General features: G+C 38.6%; 2 protein-coding genes across 4 annotated transcripts in view; one reads left to right on the plus strand and one right to left on the minus strand.

Annotated features, from left to right (window-relative positions):
* The first annotated feature begins 1534 nt into the window (after positions 1-1534).
* On the plus strand, positions 1535-10659 carry naaladl1 (N-acetylated alpha-linked acidic dipeptidase like 1). Its single transcript, XM_031729709.2, has 19 exons — positions 1535-1876; positions 2040-2212; positions 2629-2750; positions 4270-4389; positions 4831-5023; positions 5171-5264; positions 5359-5463; positions 5731-5816; positions 5903-6022; positions 6100-6185; positions 6330-6393; positions 6650-6717; positions 7122-7210; positions 7790-7883; positions 8165-8246; positions 8512-8685; positions 8903-8990; positions 9094-9186; positions 9839-10659. Exons 1-19 carry the CDS (start codon positions 1677-1679, stop codon positions 10020-10022), a joined length of 2235 nt encoding a protein of 744 aa, XP_031585569.1. The 5' UTR covers positions 1535-1676; the 3' UTR covers positions 10023-10659.
* Positions 10660-12240: 1581 nt separating this feature from the next.
* The window catches only part of LOC116312298 (protein FAM214B), a 28331-nt gene continuing 17106 nt past the window's right edge, over positions 12241-23465 (minus strand). For all 3 annotated transcript variants that reach the window (XM_039620913.1, XM_039620914.1, XM_039620915.1), the window contains 9 exons: positions 21845-22023; positions 21374-21604; positions 19645-20953; positions 18168-18226; positions 17341-17440; positions 15225-15383; positions 14405-14473; positions 14023-14228; positions 12241-13712 (listed from right to left, as the gene is read on the minus strand). In XM_039620913.1, coding sequence (XP_039476847.1) covers positions 13559-13712; positions 14023-14228; positions 14405-14473; positions 15225-15383; positions 17341-17440; positions 18168-18226; positions 19645-20799 — 1902 coding nt within the window. In that variant the 5' untranslated portion in view covers positions 20800-20953; positions 21374-21604; positions 21845-22023 and the 3' untranslated portion in view covers positions 12241-13558. The remainder of the gene's footprint in view (positions 13713-14022; positions 14229-14404; positions 14474-15224; positions 15384-17340; positions 17441-18167; positions 18227-19644; positions 20954-21373; positions 21605-21844; positions 22024-23465) is intronic.

Consider the following 23465-nt stretch of genomic DNA (forward strand, 5'->3'; position numbering starts at 1 on the left):
TTCCCCAGAACTGGCCTGAAAATCAGCGGCAGCAGATCTTTCAGAGTGACAAATCCAAATGTGAGATTCTGTCATCAGTATGTACCGATGAAGTCAGCACAGAGGTACAACAGTGAGTTTCTACAACAGTCTGTAAAACACAGTGGAGGCGTTTCATTCGGTATTTCAGCCAGTGATATTTGGGATGTTGAAAAATAAAGGTGGTTGTACAAAAAGACTTTCAAGCTTGTCAGAATAAACTCTGGTTTTGCCTCATAAACTGTACATAACTCCAGTTATGTTTACCTGTCTCAATAAATCACTGCACTTATTCACATCTTCCTTGCAAAACATAAAGAAATTGTTCAAGACTTTTACAAAGTAGTGTTGAAAATAGCCTGCATGCAAAGCATGTTTAGTTAATGTGTTGCACGACAACATTTAAGACTGAAGGATTTCTGCATATCTTTGACACACATTTATTTCTTTCCTTACCTCTGAATTCAAATGGTAAATCCAAACAGTGCTTACTGTAAGATAGACTGAGCATTTCAGGCTGACTTACACAGATTGAAAAGAAAATTTTTTTTATTGGCCTTAAATCAGATGTAGTGAGTATCACATTGTCTTCAGTTCTGTAACATTTGAATGCTCTGTAAAATTTTAAATATGATAGTTTAGCTTCATGACTATGTTATTGCTCCTATAAAGATCATCTGAGAAACGAATCAAACCATTTCACATCTCACATGCTTTTAAAATAAAACAAAGCATGCAAAAGGTTCAAGTTTATTCTAGTTCCATGTGACAAATTTCCTTAATCGGTCCACATTATCTGTGTACAAGTGTCACTTTTTTTTTTTTGCCACCCTTGTTCTCCACATAAAATTCGATTCTTTCAGGTTCCTTTTTTGGTGCTATCATGATGCAGTTAAGTAACAGGAAGTCATGCATGAAAGTCATTAGTCCCAACAAAGATTGTGTTCATTTAGTACTGATACAAAATAACTCAACGTAGTCTCACAAGATCCATTCATTCATTATTTATAGACACAGGCAACAGTCTCTGATCTCTTGCGTATTAGGAATATTTGAACATTCCCATTTTGGTACAATTTTTGTGCTAAACTACTTCGGTTATTAAATCCTACTTGGATATAATGATTTCAATTGATTTTCCTTTATTAGTGATATTTTTGTCTTGTAATCTTTATATTGTTGATATAGTTTTTAATTATTTTTTAACAATATTCGAACTCTTATATATTTTTTACTTTAAGAATTTTTAAAAATATAAATATACATACATAAATTAACTTGATATTAAGTTAAGAAATTGGGAATTGAGTTGAAAATGACATGTTTAAAAAGAAAAGAAGAAAAGGAAAAAGGTGTGCAAACATTGAAAATAGATGATTTTCAGTCCCCTCACACACTTACACATGAAGGGATAAAGTCCACCGCATCTGCAAACATTAATGAGTAAACTTTACAATGACCATGTCTCATGGGAGGAGACTTCAGGGGCTGCACTGTCATTATGTTCAGGAATTAACAATGCTGTCTTACATAAGACGGGATTCATAAAAAGCTCACAGGTCCAAAAAAAAGATCTTTGGGGAAGGCTCACTGTCAGGGTTCAGGTCCAAAGAGAAAGTTGAACTTTTTCACAGGAGGATCTCATCTCAGGGAGGAGTATGATAAAACTGGTGATAATTGGGGTTGTGTGTGGTGCTGCCGCACTGACCATAGGCATCCTAATTGGTCACTTTGGTATTTCCAAGAGCGGGACCTCTGCACCATCGTGGCTGGAAGATGTGGCGAAGGATGTGGATGAGAGCCTCATTGAGAAGTTCATGTCGGAGGTGGACAACATCCAGATTGAGGAAAATCTCAAGTCAGTTTCCTTATTTTTTAAACAATGTTATAAAATCTCACCAGCACCTCATTTAAAGTCCAAAGAGTATAATTTAATACCATTACCATTCATTTTTGAGAAGTATTTCAAAGGCTAAATTGCCATTGAAGTTTTATCTTTTATCTTTCATCTTCCTCCGCAGGAGCCTGACAAAAGTGCCCCATATGGCTACCACGGCTGGAGATGAGGAGACTGTACAGATAATGCTTAAGAGATGGCAAGACCCTGAAACTGGACTAGACAAGGCCTGGAGAGAGGAGTACTGGGTCTACCTGTCCTTCCCTGACAAAAATAACCCTAATAAGGTCACTGTAGGTGAGTGAAATGCTTGTGAAATGCATGATGACAGAGGGAATGGTTACATTATCTTGGTCAAAGTAAACATTACAGTATAAGAATGAATGGTTTAGTTAGCTTGTGCTGTATGATTAACTGCAGTGAAAGCTGCTCCATCAGCATCCATAGGATTATTCCATGGAAGACAAAATCCTTTAAGCACTTTTACATTGTTACGTTTTGGTTATATTGTATAATTTTGTCCATACATACATATTTTGCCTTTTAATAAACTTCCACTCCATACTCAATCCAACATACCAAGAAAACTGGTATTAAGCTAAAACTATCCACTCTCTGTATTTAACACTCTTTCTAATACTGAGAAGCTCTTCAATCTGCAAGTGTCCTGATGACTCACAAGTAGACCTTTCACCATGACTTGTTAATTTCAGTGAGCCCAACCGATACGGTGCTGCACACAATAAGAGAAAAAGAAAAGCCTTACACTCCGGACCAAAGCGATCCCGAGGTGGTTCAGCCGTACGCAGCATACTCCCCTGCAGGACATGTAAAGGTAAAAAGCTACAGCCTTATGCATCAAGCACTAAATTTAACTTATAAATGCAAATCACTCAAATAAAACTGAAAACACATCAATTATATTACATTTAAAATAGCACCTTTATTCTCATTAATCAAACAGAGTTGACCAACACCTTTCATCCTGTTCCTGAAATGGGAAAATACAGCAAAACAGTCCTCAAAGAAACCTCCAGTGTTTTATTGTGTGTTTGTACACAAACACTGAAATATTCTGTGCCTATGGAACTCCTACACCATTTCTGACCATTAAATTACTGAAAGAATGATAAAATAATAAAATCACATGATAGTCATAATTAGCTTACTTGTTGTAACCTTTGAGGCTGTACATTGTATGCTTACTGAAATACAGTCAGTATACCTTTAACTGTTGCAGTTGCTTGACTGTATATTCAAGAAAGATGATAAAAACCTCTGCTCTGAACAATTATTAAGTTGTCGTGCAACAAAAGCTAACAGTGTTGGGGTTAGTTCACATAGAGTGTTCATGTGAAAACCTTAAAAACAAACAGGGAATGAGTATTATATGAGTATTATACACAAATACCTCAAATATTTCCCGGTGTAAAAGAGATGGGATTTACTTCTGACAAAAACTATGAGAAAATTTAACATTGAATGGAAAATAAATAAATGAATAAATGTGCTGCAATCACAGTCACAGATTATTTTAGTGCCACACTTTTCAGTAAATTAGGCAATAGCGCTCGTTTATTGGTGCCATAAACTTCTCAACATAAAAGTCAACTCCAAGGCTAAAATGTCTTTCATAGACTTGCCAAGTACTGATAATTTTACAAGTTATGATGTAGACTGCGTTAGCAAAACGTCAAGAGCCAGTCTGTAAAGATATGTATCACTGTCAAACTTTCTCATGGCAATAAAAAAATGATACTCTGATTAGGAAAATAGACTGTTCTAGCCCGACTCACTTTATGAATGCAGAACACACAAAAAAATAACTTTCCTCAGAGACAATACAAAATAAATGCAGGCAAACAAACGCCAACTGAAGGTGGCAGCAAAATGCAAAGCATAAGTTCCAGTGAAACTGAAAAAAGTAAAATTAAGGGAAACTGAAGCAAAGTTTAGATAATAGTAAAAATTGCTCTAAAACACTTGAATGCAAAGAGCTACATAAAGGTTCAAACAGGGACATACAGTGATTCTGTGAAGTACACAAACTGATTCCTAACAACCAGATTGATACCAGATTGATATTGATGATATCAGTGTTCTGGACAATCAGAGCCAATGAGGGGAAGGCAGACAATGACTAAAGGGTAAAAAAGACAAAGACGGGAAGCAAACTAGCAAAGATACACAATGTAAGTGGCAAATAAAAGAGGAGCATAAACCTCAGATCATTACATAAACATTAGATCTTTTAAAATTTGGTTACAGAAAGATTTAAATCACATTTTCTTCATATCAGTTCACTTTTTGAGTTTCTGTTGTTCACAGAGCCTTTATATTTCTCATGGTTTTAGGGGAAATTGGTTTATGCCAATCAGGGGAAGCCAAGTGACTACAGCGAACTGAACAAGGCAGTGGACCTCAGAGGAACTATTGCTATCACCAAATATGGTGGAGCAGGAAGATCGGCTAAAGTGAGTTTCAGAATGCATCATTAAATCACTGATTTGTACACTTTAAGCCCAGTTTTGTTTGGTTATACGCAAAAACCGTCAACTAAGCAACAAGGTTAATTCTTATTGCCACTAGTTACATGTTAGTTTGAACTCTTACTTTAACAAGTGGCATAATTGTTTTATCTAATCTACATAAACACTATTCTGTAGTCACAAACTTTTATAATAAGATCAAAAATATAATACGCTGACATCACGTGAGCTAAATAAAATGAAGATTGACGCCACACACTTCTAGTAAATTCTAACTTTATTAATATAGCACTTTTCATAAAATTTTGTATCTCAAAGTCCTCTAGAGTGGACAGGTTTAATGACAACTGAAATGTAAATTATAAAAGAATAAAAGTGTAAACCAACAAATTACTGTTTACAAAATCCATTATGTGTCTCATCCAGGCCATCAATGCAGCACCATATGGCGTCGTTGGGGTGCTTGTCTATACAGATCCTTTGGACATCAACGATGGTCTCATGTCAGACGCCAGTGAAACGTATCCTCACTCCTGGTACATGCCACCCACTGGCGTGGAAAGAGGTTCCTACAACATCGACTTTGGAGACTTGCTGACACCTCACTTGGCTGCCAAAGGTTAACAATTGCACTTCTCCACACTCCAATAAGATACAAGCTATATAGCTTCAAACACATACACTATGAAAATTCAAATCATGTTTAATTACTTTTTTATTATTTAACTTTTGTATAAATTCTTAAATGTAATCATTTATTTTACAGAGGAAACATACAGAATCAATGCCACAGACATTACAGGCATTCCTCCTATTCCAACTCAACCAATCGGATTTGAGGACGCCTATCGATTAATCTGGTTTGTGACAAGATAGATCTGCATGTGTAACTGATACACCCTAACACAGGTGATGATTACTTTAGTAACATATTTTTTCCATTGGTCATTTCAGTGAGTTGGGTGGAGAACCAGCTCCAGATGCATGGCAAGGAGGATTCAACTGTACCTACAATTTTGGTGGTCCAGGGTTCAAACCTACATCCAGTTTCAACAACAGGTAACCAACAGTATAAGTAAAAAGTGTAAAAAAGTAAAAAACCTTACAGACCTTTTCAACTTAACTATTTTTGAATAATTCAATTAGATAATTTAGAATCAATGTAGTAAAAATTGAATTGCCAGCCAACTTGATCATTTTTATTCACTATACAATTTTATGTCAGATGGTTTACACTTGAATATCCGATTACATTTACACAAATACATGTTTCTGGAGCAGCAGTTAAAGCCTCTTTGTCCCTTTTCTGTGTTGCCTTAATTTCAGTGATGTAAAACTGGACATCTACAACTATGAAGAGGTGAAACCCTCCTCTAATGTAATGGGTTTTATCAGAGGAAGTGTGGAGCCAGGTGAGACTAAGGTTGGATCGGCAATTTAAGATCAGCTGTTTTAATGTTGAGATTATTTTGTGTAAGTGGTGTGTTTATATCCACAGACAGGTATGTGATATATGGCAACCACAGGGACAGTTGGGTTCATGGAGCGATAGATCCAAGCAGCGGCACATCAGTCATGCTGGAAATTACCAGGGTGCTGGGCAAGATGGTCAAACAGGGTGAGGAGGAGCTGGAATGAATGACTGTTTGCATAGAGTTCTAGATAAAGACTGACCTCTGTGGCTCTCTATTGTAGGCACCTGGAGGCCTCGTAGGTCCATTATTTTTGGAAGCTGGGGAGCTGAGGAGTTTGGCCTTATTGGGTCTGCAGAATACACAGAGGTGATTTGAAATTTATCCACAAGGCTACCCTCAACTCCAAGCAATATGTAAAATGGCCATGCCATTTGTGTTAAAGAAAGTCTATATATGAGATATAAAGTGCACATTCTTCTACACTTGACCTTGTTCTTGTTTCTGCTCCAGCAATACTTTGCAGCACTCAGTGAACGAAGTGTTGCTTACATAAACGTGGACATTGCAGTCTTTGGTAAGAAGCTCCACACTGCACCTGTACATCAGAAGTAAATTTAAATGTATTCCAATCAGCCGGTACAACACAAACAGCTAACAGAAAAAAAAAATGCTCCTGGAGTTTTTGAAGAAATGTTAAAAATATAAACCTAAATCTAATTCTTTTGCACATACTCTGCATGAAATGAAACACTGTGTTAACACACCTAAGATGAATTTACAGGTTTAATAGTGATGCTCTTGCAAAACAGTTGTTGTCTTGCATTTTTCAGCTAATGCTACTCTCGGAGCTTCAGGCATGCCATCAGTGCAGAATGTCATCTTTAAAGCTGCACAACAGGTGAGCCCTTTGACAAACTACTATCTAGACAAAACCAAGACTTTTACTGCTCAGAAGTGTGGTTTTTAGCTAATCTGGATCAATGAAGAACCAATGAGCTTATGTGATAGTGAGGCGTCAATTCCGTTATTCACAAGAATCGTTACTGTTCCTCGTTTTGGTTAGATTTTAGTGAAACTTGAACCCAATAAGCATCGAATAGGTCTTCGTCCAAATTGTGCCCAAGATCAAACTCATATTGGTCCTATTTACAGGCACTTTTCCATTTTTACAAAAATCTTTACTCGTCCTAGACTACTCTAGAGTATCTTTCCGACTTTACATTGCAATAGTCTGTGAATCAAGATGGATTATTTATCATATGAATTACTGCAACACTGACCTTTCTTACCTTTGTTTTCTAGGTCAAAGCACCTGGCCACGAAAAATCTGTGTATGACAACTGGTTACAGTACACAAACAAAACCAGCCCCAGCCATGGATTAATTCCCAGGTAATAAACTGCAGCCACATCTTGTTAATCTTGCATTAAATCTTAAAAGAACAGTTGTCTGGGATTCTATTCAAAAGCACTTGTCTCTATTTGAAAGTTTAAAAAAAATTAGATATTATATTGACATCATAGATTTTATTCTGCATGTTTCAGATATAAACTTTTTAGTTTTTTAATAAATTACCAGTGGCCACAGTAGTGTTAGCTGGTTCATTGTTAAAATGTAAAAGACTTGTAAAAGACAATCTGAGCTTAAAATGCTCCTCAGAAAAAAGCCTAATCAGAAGCAGTTGAGATATGCAATTTGCATTATGTTGTGTATTCACAATCATGTATGAGATACAGAATTAGATTTTTTGTTTAGTTTTATTGGTAGTATGTCATCATAATCATTGAAATTATCTAACAGACGGTTGGTTTGGTTGGCCAAGTCCTACTTTCTTTGTGATATGTATTTTCACAGAATTTTGCAGTGTTTTCATTATATATTCATATTTAATTCTATCCTATGTCTCCCTGCTGAAATACCTCAGAATGTGCTCCCAGTGAAACATGATGTTTTCTGTCTTCTTTCAACAGGATGGGATATCTAACAGGAGCAGGGAGTGATTATGCTCCCTTCAGCCATTATCTAGGAATCACCTCCATGGACATTTCATACACATATGACAAGGTACTAAAGATGTACTTGTAAACTCACGATTTGACACGTAGACAGAATAATACTGAACAGTTTTGCTTTTAGAGCCTTTTTGTGTAGTCGCAGTAAATGTGCTTTAACTAGCGTGCACTGATTGTGTATTAAAAATAAGGATGGTAGATACAGTTAAATGCTCTGGCTGCAAAAAAGTGTTTTATTTTGGCATTCACATATATTAGGAGAAGGCAGGTGTTAACTGAGCTCATTAAGATAATATTGTAACTATTATTGTATATATATTTGTCTTCACACAGACTAAAACAAATGCTCGGATTTATCCTGCATACCACACAGCATATGACACTTTTGACTATGCTTCAAAGTACATTGATCCTGGTGAGAAATTATTTTTTTTCCTAGTAGTCTACTTCTTGCACAGTAAGAAGAATAAATGATTCCTCATCTAACCCTTTTCCTGTGATAGTGCTATAGATTTTGCTAGCAATGAAATATAGAAAAAGAAAAAGCCTTGCATTTCTCAAGCAAATATTTTCTAATTTGTGGTTTTTCTGTTGTCAGATTTGATCACTGAAAAGAAATAATTAGCTGAAAAGAATCAAATTAATTCCTTTATAACATTAGGGTGTATCTTCTCTTGTAGGCTTTGTCGGTCATCAAGCTGTAGCCAGGACTGCAGGAAATGTCCTGATCCGACTGGCTGATAGCTTGATCCTGCCATTAAACTGCGCTGACTACGCTGAAAGTCTGGAGGAATACCTCAACACTGCTTTGAACCTATATGAGGAGAAACTTAAAACTATGAAGATTTCAATGGGTAAGTACAGGAGATCTTTTGAGAGATGTGGGGGGAGGGGATCTTTTTCTAGCTAGGTAACACATCTTATACTTTAATGATACCCTCTGAAAGTGTCTTGTGTATCTATGTTTTGTCTTGGATATCTATGTTCTACCCCAATAATCAAGTGTAATTAGAGAGAATAAAAGAATACAATCATTACTGGGTGACTGCAATCATCTGTATCTTGTTTCAGAACCCCTAAAACATGCAGTGACCAGCTTTCGTGCAGCAGTTTCTAATTTGCAGAAGGTGATTCAAAGTCCAGACCTGGCAAATGAAACGTAGGTGCACACATTACATACAGTATGTGAACAGTCATATCCACATCCATCCAAACAGAAATGAATACCAGCCCCCTTTGCTTTACCATGTCTCTTTCCTTAGGCCGCTTAAGGTCAGATGGATCAATGACCAACTCATGCTTCTGGATCGAGCTTTCTTGAACCCTCTGGCTTTCCCAGATAAATATGGATTTAGGTAAGGATGTGGCCCAGTGGATTACACAGAGATTTCTGTGGGTTTAGAAAAAAAAAAATTATAGTGCCTAGTGGAGTCTTCTGTGTCATACAGGACACTGTACACAATGAGAGAAGAAGGACTGTGGGGGTTAGTGAAGTCCCAGTGTTAATAAAACTTGTTAATCAAGACATGATTACGATGGTTATGCCTACTATCTTAAATAGGACCAGAATAAGGCCTCAGGCCTTAAAAAACTTTTTAACCTCCACAAACAGCAAAAGTTTATGGAGCCACTGGAGCTGGCATAGTTGTTAAAACCTATAGTAAAAGAAGTAATAGTGATACACAATAATGGAATGCAGCAGTACGGCATTTCTGGGGCAAGGAGCCATTGTGAGAAGCTAGTGAACAATATGCAGAAGGTAAACACATGGAATAAAGGAGCATCCGTTAAGACAATGTGTTTTAACAGCACTAGTGATTTGAATATGGCAGTGCCAGTAGGTTCAATCTTGGCCGACCGCTCTTACGCTCTGTTGATTGTTACATGTAATAGTCTTTTGACAAGAGATACCAAGTGTAGTGACAACAACTGTTTGTTTCATTGTAACTCAGAAACACACTAGATAACACTGTTGAGCTAATCTTTATTTTGTTGTGTGTTACACAGGCATGTTATCTGGGCCTCAAGCAGTGCTGGCAAACGAACCTTCCCAGGTCTAGCTGATGCCTATGCTAAAGCTGAGTCATCAGGGCAGGCCAGCGACTGGGACAAAGTTCACTACCACCTGTCAGTATTAAGCCAAGCCATACTGGGTGCTGCCAGCACACTGACTGATGACATGCAGACTTAAACTTGGAGGAAGTAACTGCACTAACTCGGGAATTTAATCAAAATGCCATTGGCTTTTAGCAAGATTAACTATACCAGCTGTTGTTAATAGAGGTTGGTTTTGTTTTTGATTACTTTATGTAGTCTTTCAGAAATGAATGAATAAAAATGGAGGAAAGAAAGCTTGAAAGGCAAATGTGTTTGGGGCACTAGTCACCATGAGGCAGGAACATCTTATCAAAGGAGATTAGACCACAGTTTTAATTTTTCTCTTTTGTTTACAAATGTAAAGATGACTTTGGTTTCTTTGGTAGAAAACTAGGTCTTGTACCCTGTAAATGTATGATATAAATGTTGTCTTTACTTGTCAAAAGAAAGCTTTTGAGTCTTGAGCATATGGTGCTACGTTTCCCCACACACATTTGTCAGCAATATTTTCACAACAGTAACAGCTGAACATATGTAATGAGCATGTGCCAAGACTTTATCATTTGTTAGGAGCCCTATGAAGTTGTACCTCTGAACTTCTCAACTGTCTCATAATTAGGAAAAACAAACATACAGAATGCTGCATTGTGAACTGGCTTTAAGGCCCATAAATGGTTATGCTATTGGATGGTGTAATGGCATATGGAGCAATAAAATTTTACTTGGAAACACTGGTGCAAAGGTTTGTGTGATGAATCCCTATCAGCAACATAAGAGTTATAAAGGATTTTATGGCAATCAGCATAAAATAAAAGATGATGATCTGAGTTTTAAAGAGGTTACATCATTTGTACGCAAGGTAACAGCTGCAAACCCCCCAAAAAAAAAAACCCGCTGAAGTTCTCGACACGTGGTTCAGTTTGAATCGCATGGACAAGCTACAAGTCAACGAAAACATGAGCACTTCATAGGCCTCCTGCCAGTGCCTATGGTGGAAATGCAGTACGGACTCCTACCAGCAGGGGTCAAAAATACTTTGACACTTGACCAAAATTTGGTCAAGCGTTTCAAACCCAGTCAAACAGGCTGAAGAGGCACTTTCACGTTCTCCTTGAGGGAATTCTTCCAGGAATTAATGCACAATGCAAAATTAAGCAAATGTATTAAACAAAAAAGAAAATCAAAGAAGTCTCTTTGAAAAGAATTCAGCCAAATTATAAAATCTGGTTAAAATTTAAACAGTGTTATTCACTCTCATTTAATCCATCCTATATGCTTTGTTGTAAGTTACACGGAGGTAAATCTAATTTGTCTGTTTTGTGATGTTTAAAGATGCATTCAAAGCAACGTGGAAAAGAGGCAAGCTGCCTTTGAATCCCCCACATTAATTTTAACATATTTATTGACACCGTAAGGAAGGATTAAAATCTCTGGAGATCTACCTTTGGCAGCCCATCTTGGGAGGGGTGATGGGCAGTAGCAGTAGCACAAATAAACTCTTTAGGTACAGACACTCAATGTTTTCCTGAATAAGGTGTAGGATCACTGCATACTTTTTTTTCTCCTCTCCAAAATCTTCCCACACTATAACCAGTGTATTTCAGGAATGACTGCTTGTATTGTTGGTGTGATATATATAGAGGTTCTTCAGTATTTTTTCCAGGGGAATACTTACAGGCCATGGATTTTTCTTCCTTCAGTAGTGCTGTGTGAATAGCATTCACAGAGTTTGACATTCATATTTGCAGAGTTGCCCAGAACAGCAAAGGCAGTCTGTTTTTAGCCACTCAGCACATTACAGCTTGAAGAATTCTCTCATGCAGGATAGTAAACACTTTGCAAGCATTGGATTCAGATGGATGAAATAACTATGCTCAGGCTTTGTTTTGCGACCTCTACTCAGCTTTTTCCCCGTATACTATATACTATATAGTATACAGGCATTCCCGGACATTTTTTTCTCAGAGAAATGCTCTTTTTCAGACCACTCTTCATAAACCCTAGAGAGGGATCTGCCAGAAAGTTGAATACTTTCTGCAATGCCAGTTGAGAGTAAATATTGAACAAATGACATGCAGTGATAAATCCGACAGTATTATCAATGAGTGCAACCCCTTATTTAAACATCCCATTTGCATTGTGACTGATGAGGAAAACTACTTTTGATATAGACTGTAGTTACATCACGACCTCTAACCATTTCACATGGCAAAGTCAGTATGAGTGCGAACATCAGCCATAATGTTATAAAAAGAAGTGTCTTCGCAATGGCATTCAAACAAGGAGACAACGTTGGGATTTTACTTGCCAGTCGCAGAGTTTATTATTTTAAATATACATAGACTATCCCGTTCTCATATTAAATACCCCACAACCCGTCCTCCCTCATTATCCCTCCCCTCCCTCACCCTCATTTCTCTGCTTTCTTTGTTCTGCCTCCAGAGAGAAAGCTTGTCTGGCTGAAAAACACACTCTACTTTGTGCAGCATATTGCTTATTAAGACATTTGCGAAAACATAAATTAAAAAAAGAAAAACAAAACTACAGCTTGTCTTTTTTTTTTTTCCAATTTCTGCTCCAACATCTGACTGTGGAGAACAGAATCTAAACAGGAGGAAATTAAAAAAAAGAAGAAAACAGCACAGTGTCCCTCAGTCTGGCTACATACAATGAAGTGGATTCCCAAGTTTTAGTTTTTTCATTGTTTTTTTTTTTAACTCGCATGTATACACAGTGGTCTGTACCGTGACAGATAGACAAAAACTAAACAAAAAAAAGAGAATTCCTTTCTTCAACAAATGTCCTGAGTTTGGTCAGATCATGTCGCCGTGTTGTTGTCATGTCGTGTTGTATATAAGACATCCAGTCAAGGTGGCTGATTCAATTTCAGCCCTTGCTTTCACTAGTGTTTGTGTCTCTGTTCATCTCCTCTCTGCTCCTCAGAAGGTAAATAACCCCCACAATCAGGGGATGGGACTGTTGTTTACGGCTTTCTTTTCTTTTCTTTTTTTTTTTTAAATTGCTGTTACAATTATTGGTCCAATGAGGCAGTTGGAGCTGCAGGCAGAGTGAAGGACAGTGTGATACGGCACTAGAGGAAAATTCAGGTGTTTAAGTCACAAGGCATGCATGTTAACACTGAACTCAGAGTCACCACCAGAAGTGTTTCTGCTGTTATGCTTGTATCATGTCCCGGGCATGAGTCTTGTCAGTCTGTTTTGGTGTGTGTTTGTGTGTCTGCGTCAGTGTTTGTGCATTTTTTTTTAAACTTTTTTCTTTTAAACAGATTAAGGTCCTGGAAAAGTCCTGCTTTTAATACCATCCATGCTAGACTACCCTGACACCAAGATTTCATCTTTTCAGCAACTGAAGGTGCCCATGCTTGTTCCTGTGACATTTTCGATCTGCATTTAGGCTCTCAGTGGAGAATAAATGCATAAAAAGCAGGTCTTTTCCAATTACCAACACTGTGACATATGTGCACATGTGTCTTCTGTGCTTCTGGTATTTCTCATGAGTCTTTTGAAAATTTTATATCCAATATTCTAGAAGTCGGTTTCCCTTCTCCTCTTTAGGAAGCACACGAGGGACTGCGTTGGCATTACGGAACGTCAAAAGGTCAAGCTGGGATCACACACGGGGGGAGTATTTTGGGTTTCTTGGCACCTCGGTGAAAGATTTCAGCTCATATGGGATCCCTGTGTCCACTTCGATGGATTTGCGGGAGAATAGCAGCCGGATATCGTTGTGCAAGTATATCTTTCCAGATTTGGAGCTCTGGAATCTAAGAAAAATCAGACCAAAAACAGAGGTTGGCTAAATAAATAAATAAATAAATAAATAAATAAATAAGTAAATAAATAAATAAATTCCACTTGAGCCAAGAATATCACTAAAAGCACAAAAAAAACTTTTAAATATTCAATGAAAAATTTATATGACACAAAGTTTTATTAACGTTTTAGTTCCTCTTTCTTAATATAGACATTTCAACTAAGCTTTTAAAGTCACATGATAATGGAGCATTTTAGCCTTTTCTGGCATAAAATGTAAAAAAAACCCAAAGCAAAACGCATATAAAACCTTAGTTGTACCTGAGATGTATAAGGTAGCAGAGAATCTTCTTCCTATCTAGCATTTCACTTCCTGGAGACGCCTCGCCTTTCCCCTCAGCTCCCTCCTCTACTGGCACCAAGAAGATGCGGTGTCGCAGGAACGTCATATGATTGACAGGCATGTCGTTAAAGTTGTAGGTCACGAGGAACATCTTCACCACAGTTTTGTTGGGATTAAATAAGGTCTGAGGACACAACAGGAATAGATGAGATAGCTCAGCATGATTTAAAATAAATTAAATGGTTTAGCTATAATAATGACAGATATCTGACCCTTAAAAGTATCAATATGACAGCATCAAAATGTTGCATTTTTAAAATATATATATTTATGTATAGGTAAAGAATGACATAAAATTACCACTTGAATGGTCCCTGCTTTGGGTATGCTGTATCCTTTCTTTCCAAGAGGTTCGAGGGATATTACCCCCTGTGAGAAAAAGGAGAAACAGAATACATATCCTCAGTCACTGCAATGATGAAATAATCTGTAACATTTTAATACTTAAGATCTACATGAAGACTATGCGCCATGAAATAAAACGTAGGGGGCAGCAGTATGACAGCAGTAGTTTTCCCATTTTCTAAAACAGATGAGATCATCTGCATATCTGTATTGATAACACATGTAAAACACAAAAAAATAAAAAAAATCCAGAAGGGAAGTCGATGAACTCTAAAACTACGAGCGCAGTTGTAAAGGCAGCTGCATGGAAAGTCAAATTAAGAGTTCAAAGAAGTGAATCAAAGGAGGCCTGACCTTCACTTTTATACACAACAGATCAAAGTAGAAATGAGGAATTAATCTAAAAGTGAAACAGCTGCTTTTCCATTTTTCCAGCAGGATTAAAGCTGTTTACACATCAGGGCTTCCTCATAACACTGCTAAAATGCTTTCTTGGCATATGCAATAAATGTACAGTATTTCCCGATGAACTGAAGAGATGTGAAGAACAGCTTCATAGCATTTGCACAGAAAGACATTTTCCACATCTGCTTGTGAAGAGGCAAATCAACATCAATCAGACACACATTGTTTTGGTAGTTCTGATCTCTAAATTGGGTTTATTTTTTCCCCAACCAACAAACCACAGAAAACATTTCGTTTATCTTTTTTTTCCTCCTGACTAACGATATACACAACAACACAAAAACATGGCACAACACACACACACACTGACCAGGAAGGGTGAGGGTGCGCTGTGCTCTGAGATGTCATAGTATGTAACCTGCACAGGCAGGGTGACGTGCTGTGGGCAGTAGGAGCCGCTGGCACCGATCTCTGCTGTGAAGCCTTCAATTCGGCCTGAGGGGGAGAATCGCCCCTTCAGAATGGACTCCTGGGAAGCACAACAGAAGGTGAAATGGGTTGTAGGCATAGAGAGTCTATTAAAACTGTAAATTTCAATTTGACTCAGAGTCAAACTGGCTGGTGAATCAGAAAAACCTATGACTGTGAAATCCATAAAAATCCATATTTCATTTGTTTATTTTAATTGAAACCAAAGCTCAGTTGGACAGTGTTAAAATATGCATCTGTTAGCCAGCAACACTGTGAGCCAAAAAGGGATCAACTTTAAAAGCATAAAAGTGTGAAACAGCAATATTTATTTATTTATGTATTTGTCTGTTTAATTAACAAACGAAACTCTTGAGATTGAGAATCCCTCTTTTTAAGAAAATCATCATTTGCTACAATTGTTATGACTATTTTTAAAATCTTAATATGTGAATGAGGTTAAACATATTTTCAACATTACAACAGTAAGTCTCGACTGTGGAAGTATTTCTCTTCATTGACAATTAAATGTAGAGGCTGTAGTGAAAAACAAAAGTAACATCTTGACAGTGTTCTCACGAGAACACCTGTCATCGTAAACCAGCTTCTATCCTTGTTTCAACTGTCTAATTGGCCAAGTCCTCTTACATGCAGACAATCAAACAGTTAAAAAAAAAAAAAAGTGCCAATAATAAATCATAACTGTCTAAACAGAACCCTATACAGATTACAAAATGCAAATGATCACCGTATTAGGTGCATCAGTATGAAAAAAAATCCACTGTCAGAGCATAATTAAAATAAATTTTCTGTCATTGCAGTCGTGGTAAAACCTAAAACCGGAAGGTCGAGGGATCTTATAATTCTTTTTACCCACTTTCATATCAGCACTTTCAGCACTCTAGAATCAGTTTCAAATTGGAGGTATATTTATCCATTTCAGTATGTCCCGTTCAAAATTTACTTTCTTCTGGTTTATTATTAATTCCAGCTCATGTTGGATTTAATTAAAGAATAAATTATTATATGTATTTTTTTTAAAGATCACATTTTCCTTCCCCCAAAGTTGTCAAACATGACCTTCGGGCTGTGACTGTCGGGTTGTCGGGTTTATATTATGTGGATTTTACATTTTTGAAAGCTTTAGTCTGTCAAGGCTGAGAAACCTGGCTCCAGTCTAAGGGGAATTCAGAATAAGGAAAAACTGTTTTGGCAGAGAGCCATACTTTTAAAATGGCCATGCCCTGCAGAGGCTACAGCATGTGGACGTCCTCCCAAATGCTCCTAAAAACTACAGGTGTTTTTAAAAAAACAAACAAACAAAAAAAAAAACCTGTGATACAAACACTTTCCCCCAAATTGTGTAAATGAATGGGAAGGAAAAATATCACTAAAATTCTTGTTTTGTTTTTCCAAATGGCTTTGAGTTGGAATTACAGGTTAAAGTTGTACTGAATTACATTACATTGCAAAAATGTACCTTAAAGGTTTCTCCAAGTGTACCAAGAACCAAGATTATCCCCATCTCCATGTGGAACACATTACACTAGTTAAAGGAGACCTATTATGTTTCAGCTTGGTTTTTGTCATATATACTACTACACAGGTGGATAATAAACATGGCTAAAGTGTACGCTCAAGGAATTCCTTTAAGACAAACGTTCCGAGTGTTCTTTATGCTCATTTTCAGAAAAAAAGTTTTCTACTCTTGGCTGTGTAGTATGCCAATAAGTGCAAATATCTTTAATATGGTCATCTTAGGCATACAGCTCTCGCTGTAGGCACAGCAGCCCCCTCCCATATGAAGCTCAAGTCTTGTTTGTGAAAGGGAAGCAGTAAGAATAAATGGTTTAAATGGAGGATACTTTTTAAGTGAGAAGTGCTAAAACTGTTGCTGTCAGATAGAGAATGAGCTGACAGGATGCATGAAGATAAGATAATGAGACCTATTATAACAATCATAATTGGTCCTCTTTAATGTTTTGTTTTTGCTGCAAGAAATAAAATAAAATTCGCACCTCAAAGTTGCCGAGGAGGGATCTGCTGATGGACGATGTAGGCCCACTGGAACGTGTGGAACGGCCGGTGTCTGTGTGACTGCCGCTGCGCAGCTGCCGACTGAATATGACCATAAACACACACACACACACACACACACACACACACACACACAAAAGTGACCGGTGGTTAGTGGTTAAGATTACACTAATTTTGTCTTAACCAATATGTCACATGCCTCCGAGTGTGTCTGAATATTCGAGTACAGGCACAAACCCTTTCATTTAAAAAACAACAGAAGACCTACTCTAACTCCCACTTCCTTTCCCAATGTTGATTTTGGTGAAGTCAGTATGACATTGGCTGAGAGTTTTTCTATATAAGTGCACCCATGTGTGTAGGTGGGTGAAAACAGTTAATAGAGTCTTCAGACCAAACGTGAAGTAGCGCTGTGCATTTACAAAGTCTATTGAGAGATGCCGACTGACACAAATTTGCATCAGACATTTTGAATAGAGGGAAATATCCATCAGTGCAAGTTCCAAATATTGTGAAAGACTTTCTGCTCAGTTTCGGCCATAGACTGTGGATTCTCCTGGCAATCAGAAATGGACCTAAACCTTATTACAGTTTTTGGGCAACTGCAGCTGTATGATTCTACTTTGGGACGGTGAGGAGAGGCCTTGGAGCAAAGTGAGCCAAACTGCAGGACTCTCACGCACAAATATTTGTGGATTTCCAAAAACACTTTTCTTCACGTTCAGTCTGAACACAGCCCAAATTCATTTTTAGTATATGCTGTCTTTTTAATACTAATATTCGAGTACAAATAGAGTGGATTACTCACCTTTTTAACCGCAGTCCATTCTTTAGTCGTCTTCCTGATCTTGTGCAGTCTGTGGAGGTCTAAAAAAAGCGAAGACAAATAGAGGAAACAGTATGATTTGTTTTTTTCCTCTGTTAACATCCTGACTTATCATTAAGCTACTCATAATCATAAAGGAGTGCTTGTTTTTCTGTGGTCCTGTGAGCTAAACTGTTAAGTGTAATTACATATTTCAGGTGTCCTTCTACTTACTGTGCACTGACTAGTGGTTGTTGTGTCACGCATGCATACATTCCCCATTTCCAGGTTTCCGCTGACCATAAAGGCCACCCTATTTTCAGGTGACTCGCCACTGGCCAAACCCATGCTGCCTGCTAGCCATTTTCTCACAGAAAATCTCTCACTCATGATTAACTTATCGTTACTAGCTAGCGACTAACTTCAGAGCTAGAAGTTCTTTGTCAGCTTGTCAGCTCGTACTCACATTCGGTTAAATCCAAAGACAGCATTTTGAAAATTATCTTGTCCCACCGTTCCGTATGACCTAAAATATCTTATTTCCAGCCTTTATTTACTGAAATATTGCCTGTGACAGTCTATCCTAGCTGCTTTTCTTTAACTCTGCCTCATCTGTCACTGATTCCCTTTCCCGCTTTGTTTTGTGTTTTCTTAAGTCTGTTTCTCCCTGCTATTCCCTCACACAAACACACTAATCACTTGCAGTCACAATGATCCCACCACTGCATGAAACCAGTGAAACTAGTGAACCCTATTGTAACCATTAGCATACTCGCCATACCACAAACTCAAAGCACTTTCTGGCCTCCCAGTGTTAAAAAATTCAATTCCAGAACCATTTTTAAGCAGGATGTATGTATACATATGTGCATGAGAGACACAGCATACTCATGTGGGGGAACAATGGACCCTCCCTGAATGGGCTTTATTCTGGAGCTGCTCTCCCTGTTCCAGCGTGGCATGATAATGAGCCAGCCATCACCTCATTCTTTTTACCTTTAGTTGTTCTCTCAGTTTTTGTGTTTTTAATACCTCAAGCCCTTATACAGGACTGTCAGGACTAGCAGATTTCTTACCCATACTTATTCAAATGCATTTCATTATTCACAATTCAAAGTCTCTGATGGCTCTGCATACAAGTTCTACAGGTTTCTGGTTTAAAACGATGACATTTTCATGTCAGTGTGCCACTGCTGCTCATTAATGTGTGCTGCATTAAAATGACCACGAGACTCTTTCTTGTGGTAGAGAATTAGACCTGGACAAGCTTGTTTCCTCAGTCCCAATTTGCTTACAATTTGTGATTCATATTAATCATCATATGGTCCTATTTTAATTTGGTGCTCTTTAACTAAAATTAATTCATTATTTTTGAATATGTGACTAGTTGTGTGTGAGAGGTGTTTGAACAAAATGCTAAGGCAGTTGTTTTGGTGAATTCAATTACTCAAAGCATATGATAAAGATGATGTGTGCTAACCTTAGGCCGGTCCCAAACAGAGGGCAGCAGGTGGTTCCAGTAAGGGGCAGCTTTAGCATCAGTGCTACGACATGAAGCGGGCCCCAGTCCTGGAGCGAGCAATGAAAGCCTGCTTCTCTTTGATGTGGAGGGTCCCTCATCTTCTGAACACGAGTCCCCTGTATCACTTGGAGACAGCAACCTCTTTTTGGCAGGCCAGTGGCCTCCAGAGAAGAGACGGTGGCCATTAGTGCTAGGAGTTTTCTCACAGGAAGCCAGGCCGTTAGAAGAGGTGGCAGCCTGGGTGGCACTTCGCTCAGGTGGGGAGGATTCAAGTCCAACTTCCCATTCTGTTGCCTCCCCTGGTTCCTGCAGCTCTGTATGGTGTGGTGGAGAAAAAGGACCTGGGGGACTGGTTGGGCTGGCTGGGTTAGGAGTTTCATATGTGGACATTTCATACAAGTGGGGGCTGGGCTGGCCTCCAGATGACCCATTACTACAGCTGTCATTTCCAGGGCTACCTAGTGAGTGGGTCGGTGTGCGGCTCCCATTAGGTATCTCTGTCCTAGTTGAGCTTCCAAGGGAATGACCCTGGTCACACGTTGGGGCTGATTTAGGTGAGAGTGGAGCAAATACATCAGGAAATGGCCTATCTTGATTGTACTGAGCTGGGCGTCGGGAAGGATTGTGGGTGGGGGAAAGGGGTGGAGACCTGGGTAACAATCCCTCCTCTGGGTCTTTATGCTCCATCTGCATGCAAGAGTACAGAGAACCAGATCCACTAGGCCCACCAGCTAACCCCATTCCTGCACCTTGAGCTGTGGCTGGCCCACACAGCATCCCTCCTTCTAGCCCCTCCCTGTCTGGGGAGTCCCCCAGGTGGGGGCGCTTATGAGTTAACTGAGGCTCCTCTAACCCCCTTTTCACACCTGATCGAATAGGCCTCTGCTGGGCATCAGTGTGGGATTCTGTGGAGGTAGTAAATCCCCCCAACTGAGAGAAAATAGAGAGCTGGTAGACCTTTTGGAGTCTCAACTCCTCCTGGTCAAGGTGCCTGGGTGCCCCCGGTCTGACGCCAGGGTCTAGGCCCTGTGAAGAGGGAGGCAGGTCCCCCTCCTGTGCTGGAAGCTCTAGTGGAGCCTTTTTGTGGGCTAACTCAACGTGAATGTGCCGCATCTTTTGACGGCTCAAGGATAAGAGTCTAAACTAAGTTTTGTGCAACAGGGTCAAGTAGATCCTCACAAGTGCAAGAGCAAGATGATCCACAGGGGTGGTAAGTCCTACACTTCTTGCAGTGATGTCAAACACAGGGAACTTGGCCACAAAGCTCCTGAGAGAAACAACAGACAATTTTACAATTCAGGAAAAAGTTTAATAAAGCAGAGATTATTTTGTAATATTTGTCATTTAGGCTCTTTGACATTTGTTTTGTTATATATGTATATACATATATATTTGGCCGACTACTTCAAACAACAAACAGGAAGACTTAAAACTTACATTAAACTAATTTTTTTAAAAGAAATGATTAAAAGTCTCAAGTTTTAAAAGAAAAACAGTTAAGCAGGGATGCCAAAAATCCCATCCTATGTTTTTTACTTACTTTGGCTACATGGAAAAGGCATGCCTCTAATAGTTCAGACACAATGGCTTAACAAAATTTAAAAGAATGTGATTACTGTCTTAGTTTTAGTCAGCTAAGGTTGCCTGCCCTGCCACCAAACCAGATGACTTATATTCAAGCCAATACCTGAGATCAACAGCTCATCTCTGTGCCTGTCCTTGTCCAATTCTGCCTGTGTGGACAAGCTGTATCTGGCACAACATCGGAAAGCTGTATCTAACAGCATACTAAAGGAACCCATCTAACTCCATGGCAGCTCTCAAAATAATTAAGCCAGTATCCCAGAACATGTGAACAGGAAACACCAAGGAGTCCAGAACAAATAGGAGCGAAGGAGGTAGGCACAGGAGCCAAGACCTGAGAGAAAATACAAAGGTCAGTGTTCTTGTCAGTGACAAAAGAAATCAGCACCATTACAGGTATATGTTTGTATAGTCAAAGTTGCTGATTCAAATTTATGAGGATAAAAAGTTTTTTTTTTTCCCCTTTTCAGTACTACAACCTAGCTTCAGAAACCATGTTAGCAAATATACAATGAACCACTTAAAGCTTCTTTGTATGCAAAAGACATAAGATTTGGATTGAGTTGAACTTTACCAGTGGTGGAGAGTGTCAGTGATGTAGCAGGCTCTTGAGAAGAAATATCTCAAAGTTGTTACTAATTCTAATGGGCTTCCCTCTGTGATTGGCTGAAAGCCAGACACGCCCTCCTTGGTCACCTAGGCGTGAGATGTGGCATGGCTGAGGCATCATGACAGGGTCATTCCACCCAGTATCTGTGAAGAGGCAGGACACCAAATTAAATTAAAGATTTAAGAGCGAGAAGGACAGAGAGTGAGAGAGAGAGTGAGAAGCGGGTAAGTTAGAATGTCAATATTTAAGCATGAAGCAATTAAAAAGCAAGCCATTTAATATATTTCACTATTAATTTCATCCATCCATCCATCCATACTATTAATTTTATGTTACCAAAAAGTCAACAGATTAAAAATTGTCTCATCACTCTCTTATCTGTATTAAAAAAAAAAATCCCATCTCAGGATGAAATGAGGAGGAGTCATTCGTAGAGCTAACGTGACACTAAATGGTTCTAGGCCAGGGGAAGCTCTTTCCAAACCTACTTGGACTACAATTTGGGAATGTGGGGGAGCGGGGGCACAGTGAGCCGTCACCATGGCAACCAGTAGTCCAAGGATAACGACTCCTTTGTGCTTGGCCACAAAGAGGGAAAAAGACACACTGAGCTAGAGAGAGTGAAGGAGACAGGGTGGATGGTAGGGGCTGCAGGGGGGTAAGGGGGTGCAAGGGGGTAGGGGGTGGCGGGGGTAGACTAAAGATGCTCCAAAAAAAAAAAAAAAAAAAAAAAAAAAAATTGTGAAACATTAGAAAATAGCAGGCTTCCATTAAATGTGTCCAGCCAACTAAAAATTTCAGGCCACTGTGACGCAGGCCTATGTTGTATCAAGCTATCAAAAGGAGTTCAATGAAATGCTTAGATATTTTATTCAAAGCTTGAAAATGAAGAACACTAATCTGACTTTCTTCCCCTGGCACTCATATAAAAAGAGAAGTATAGTTGGTTCCCATTGAGACCTACATTACAGAAACCAGGTACTTCAGCTTTTTTTGCATTTAAAACATTATGATGAAACTGCGATGACGCAGGCAGAAATCTGTAACGTGAAAAGAAGTGATGACACAATCCTAAAGATCAAGCAACAGAAAAGAACTGGAGTGTTCATGCATATTTTCCACCACAGGCAAATACGGGTGTAATGTTTCCAATGCTGGAACTGGATGCTGAATAAAATCCCCCAAAGGCTATACTATTTAATGACATGACTGGCTGCACTCTTCTTGACCTTCAGCAGGTGTTTGAATTACTGAACAAGAATCTCCAAAAGTTGAATCTGTTCATCTGGACGTAGCGTTTTGTGGGAGAAACGTTTCGTCACTCATCCAAGTGACTTTTTCAGTCTCAGCTGACTGCAGGTTTCCCCAACCCTTATAAACAGTACATTTGCATAATGACTGAAACCAGCCCACTGAAGGAACAATGGGCTGGGAGGTCAGTTCCGAAACGTTTCTCCCACAAAACGCTACGTCCAGATGAACAGATTCAACTTTTGGAGATTTACTTTCCTGGATAATTGAGAATGCATCAAGACATACTGAACAATAACATTTATGAGCATGTACTGTATTAAATTTCATATTG

This window comes from Oreochromis aureus, linkage group 12 (assembly GCF_013358895.1).
Source record: "Oreochromis aureus strain Israel breed Guangdong linkage group 12, ZZ_aureus, whole genome shotgun sequence".
Taxonomy (NCBI): Eukaryota; Metazoa; Chordata; class Actinopteri; order Cichliformes; family Cichlidae; genus Oreochromis; species Oreochromis aureus.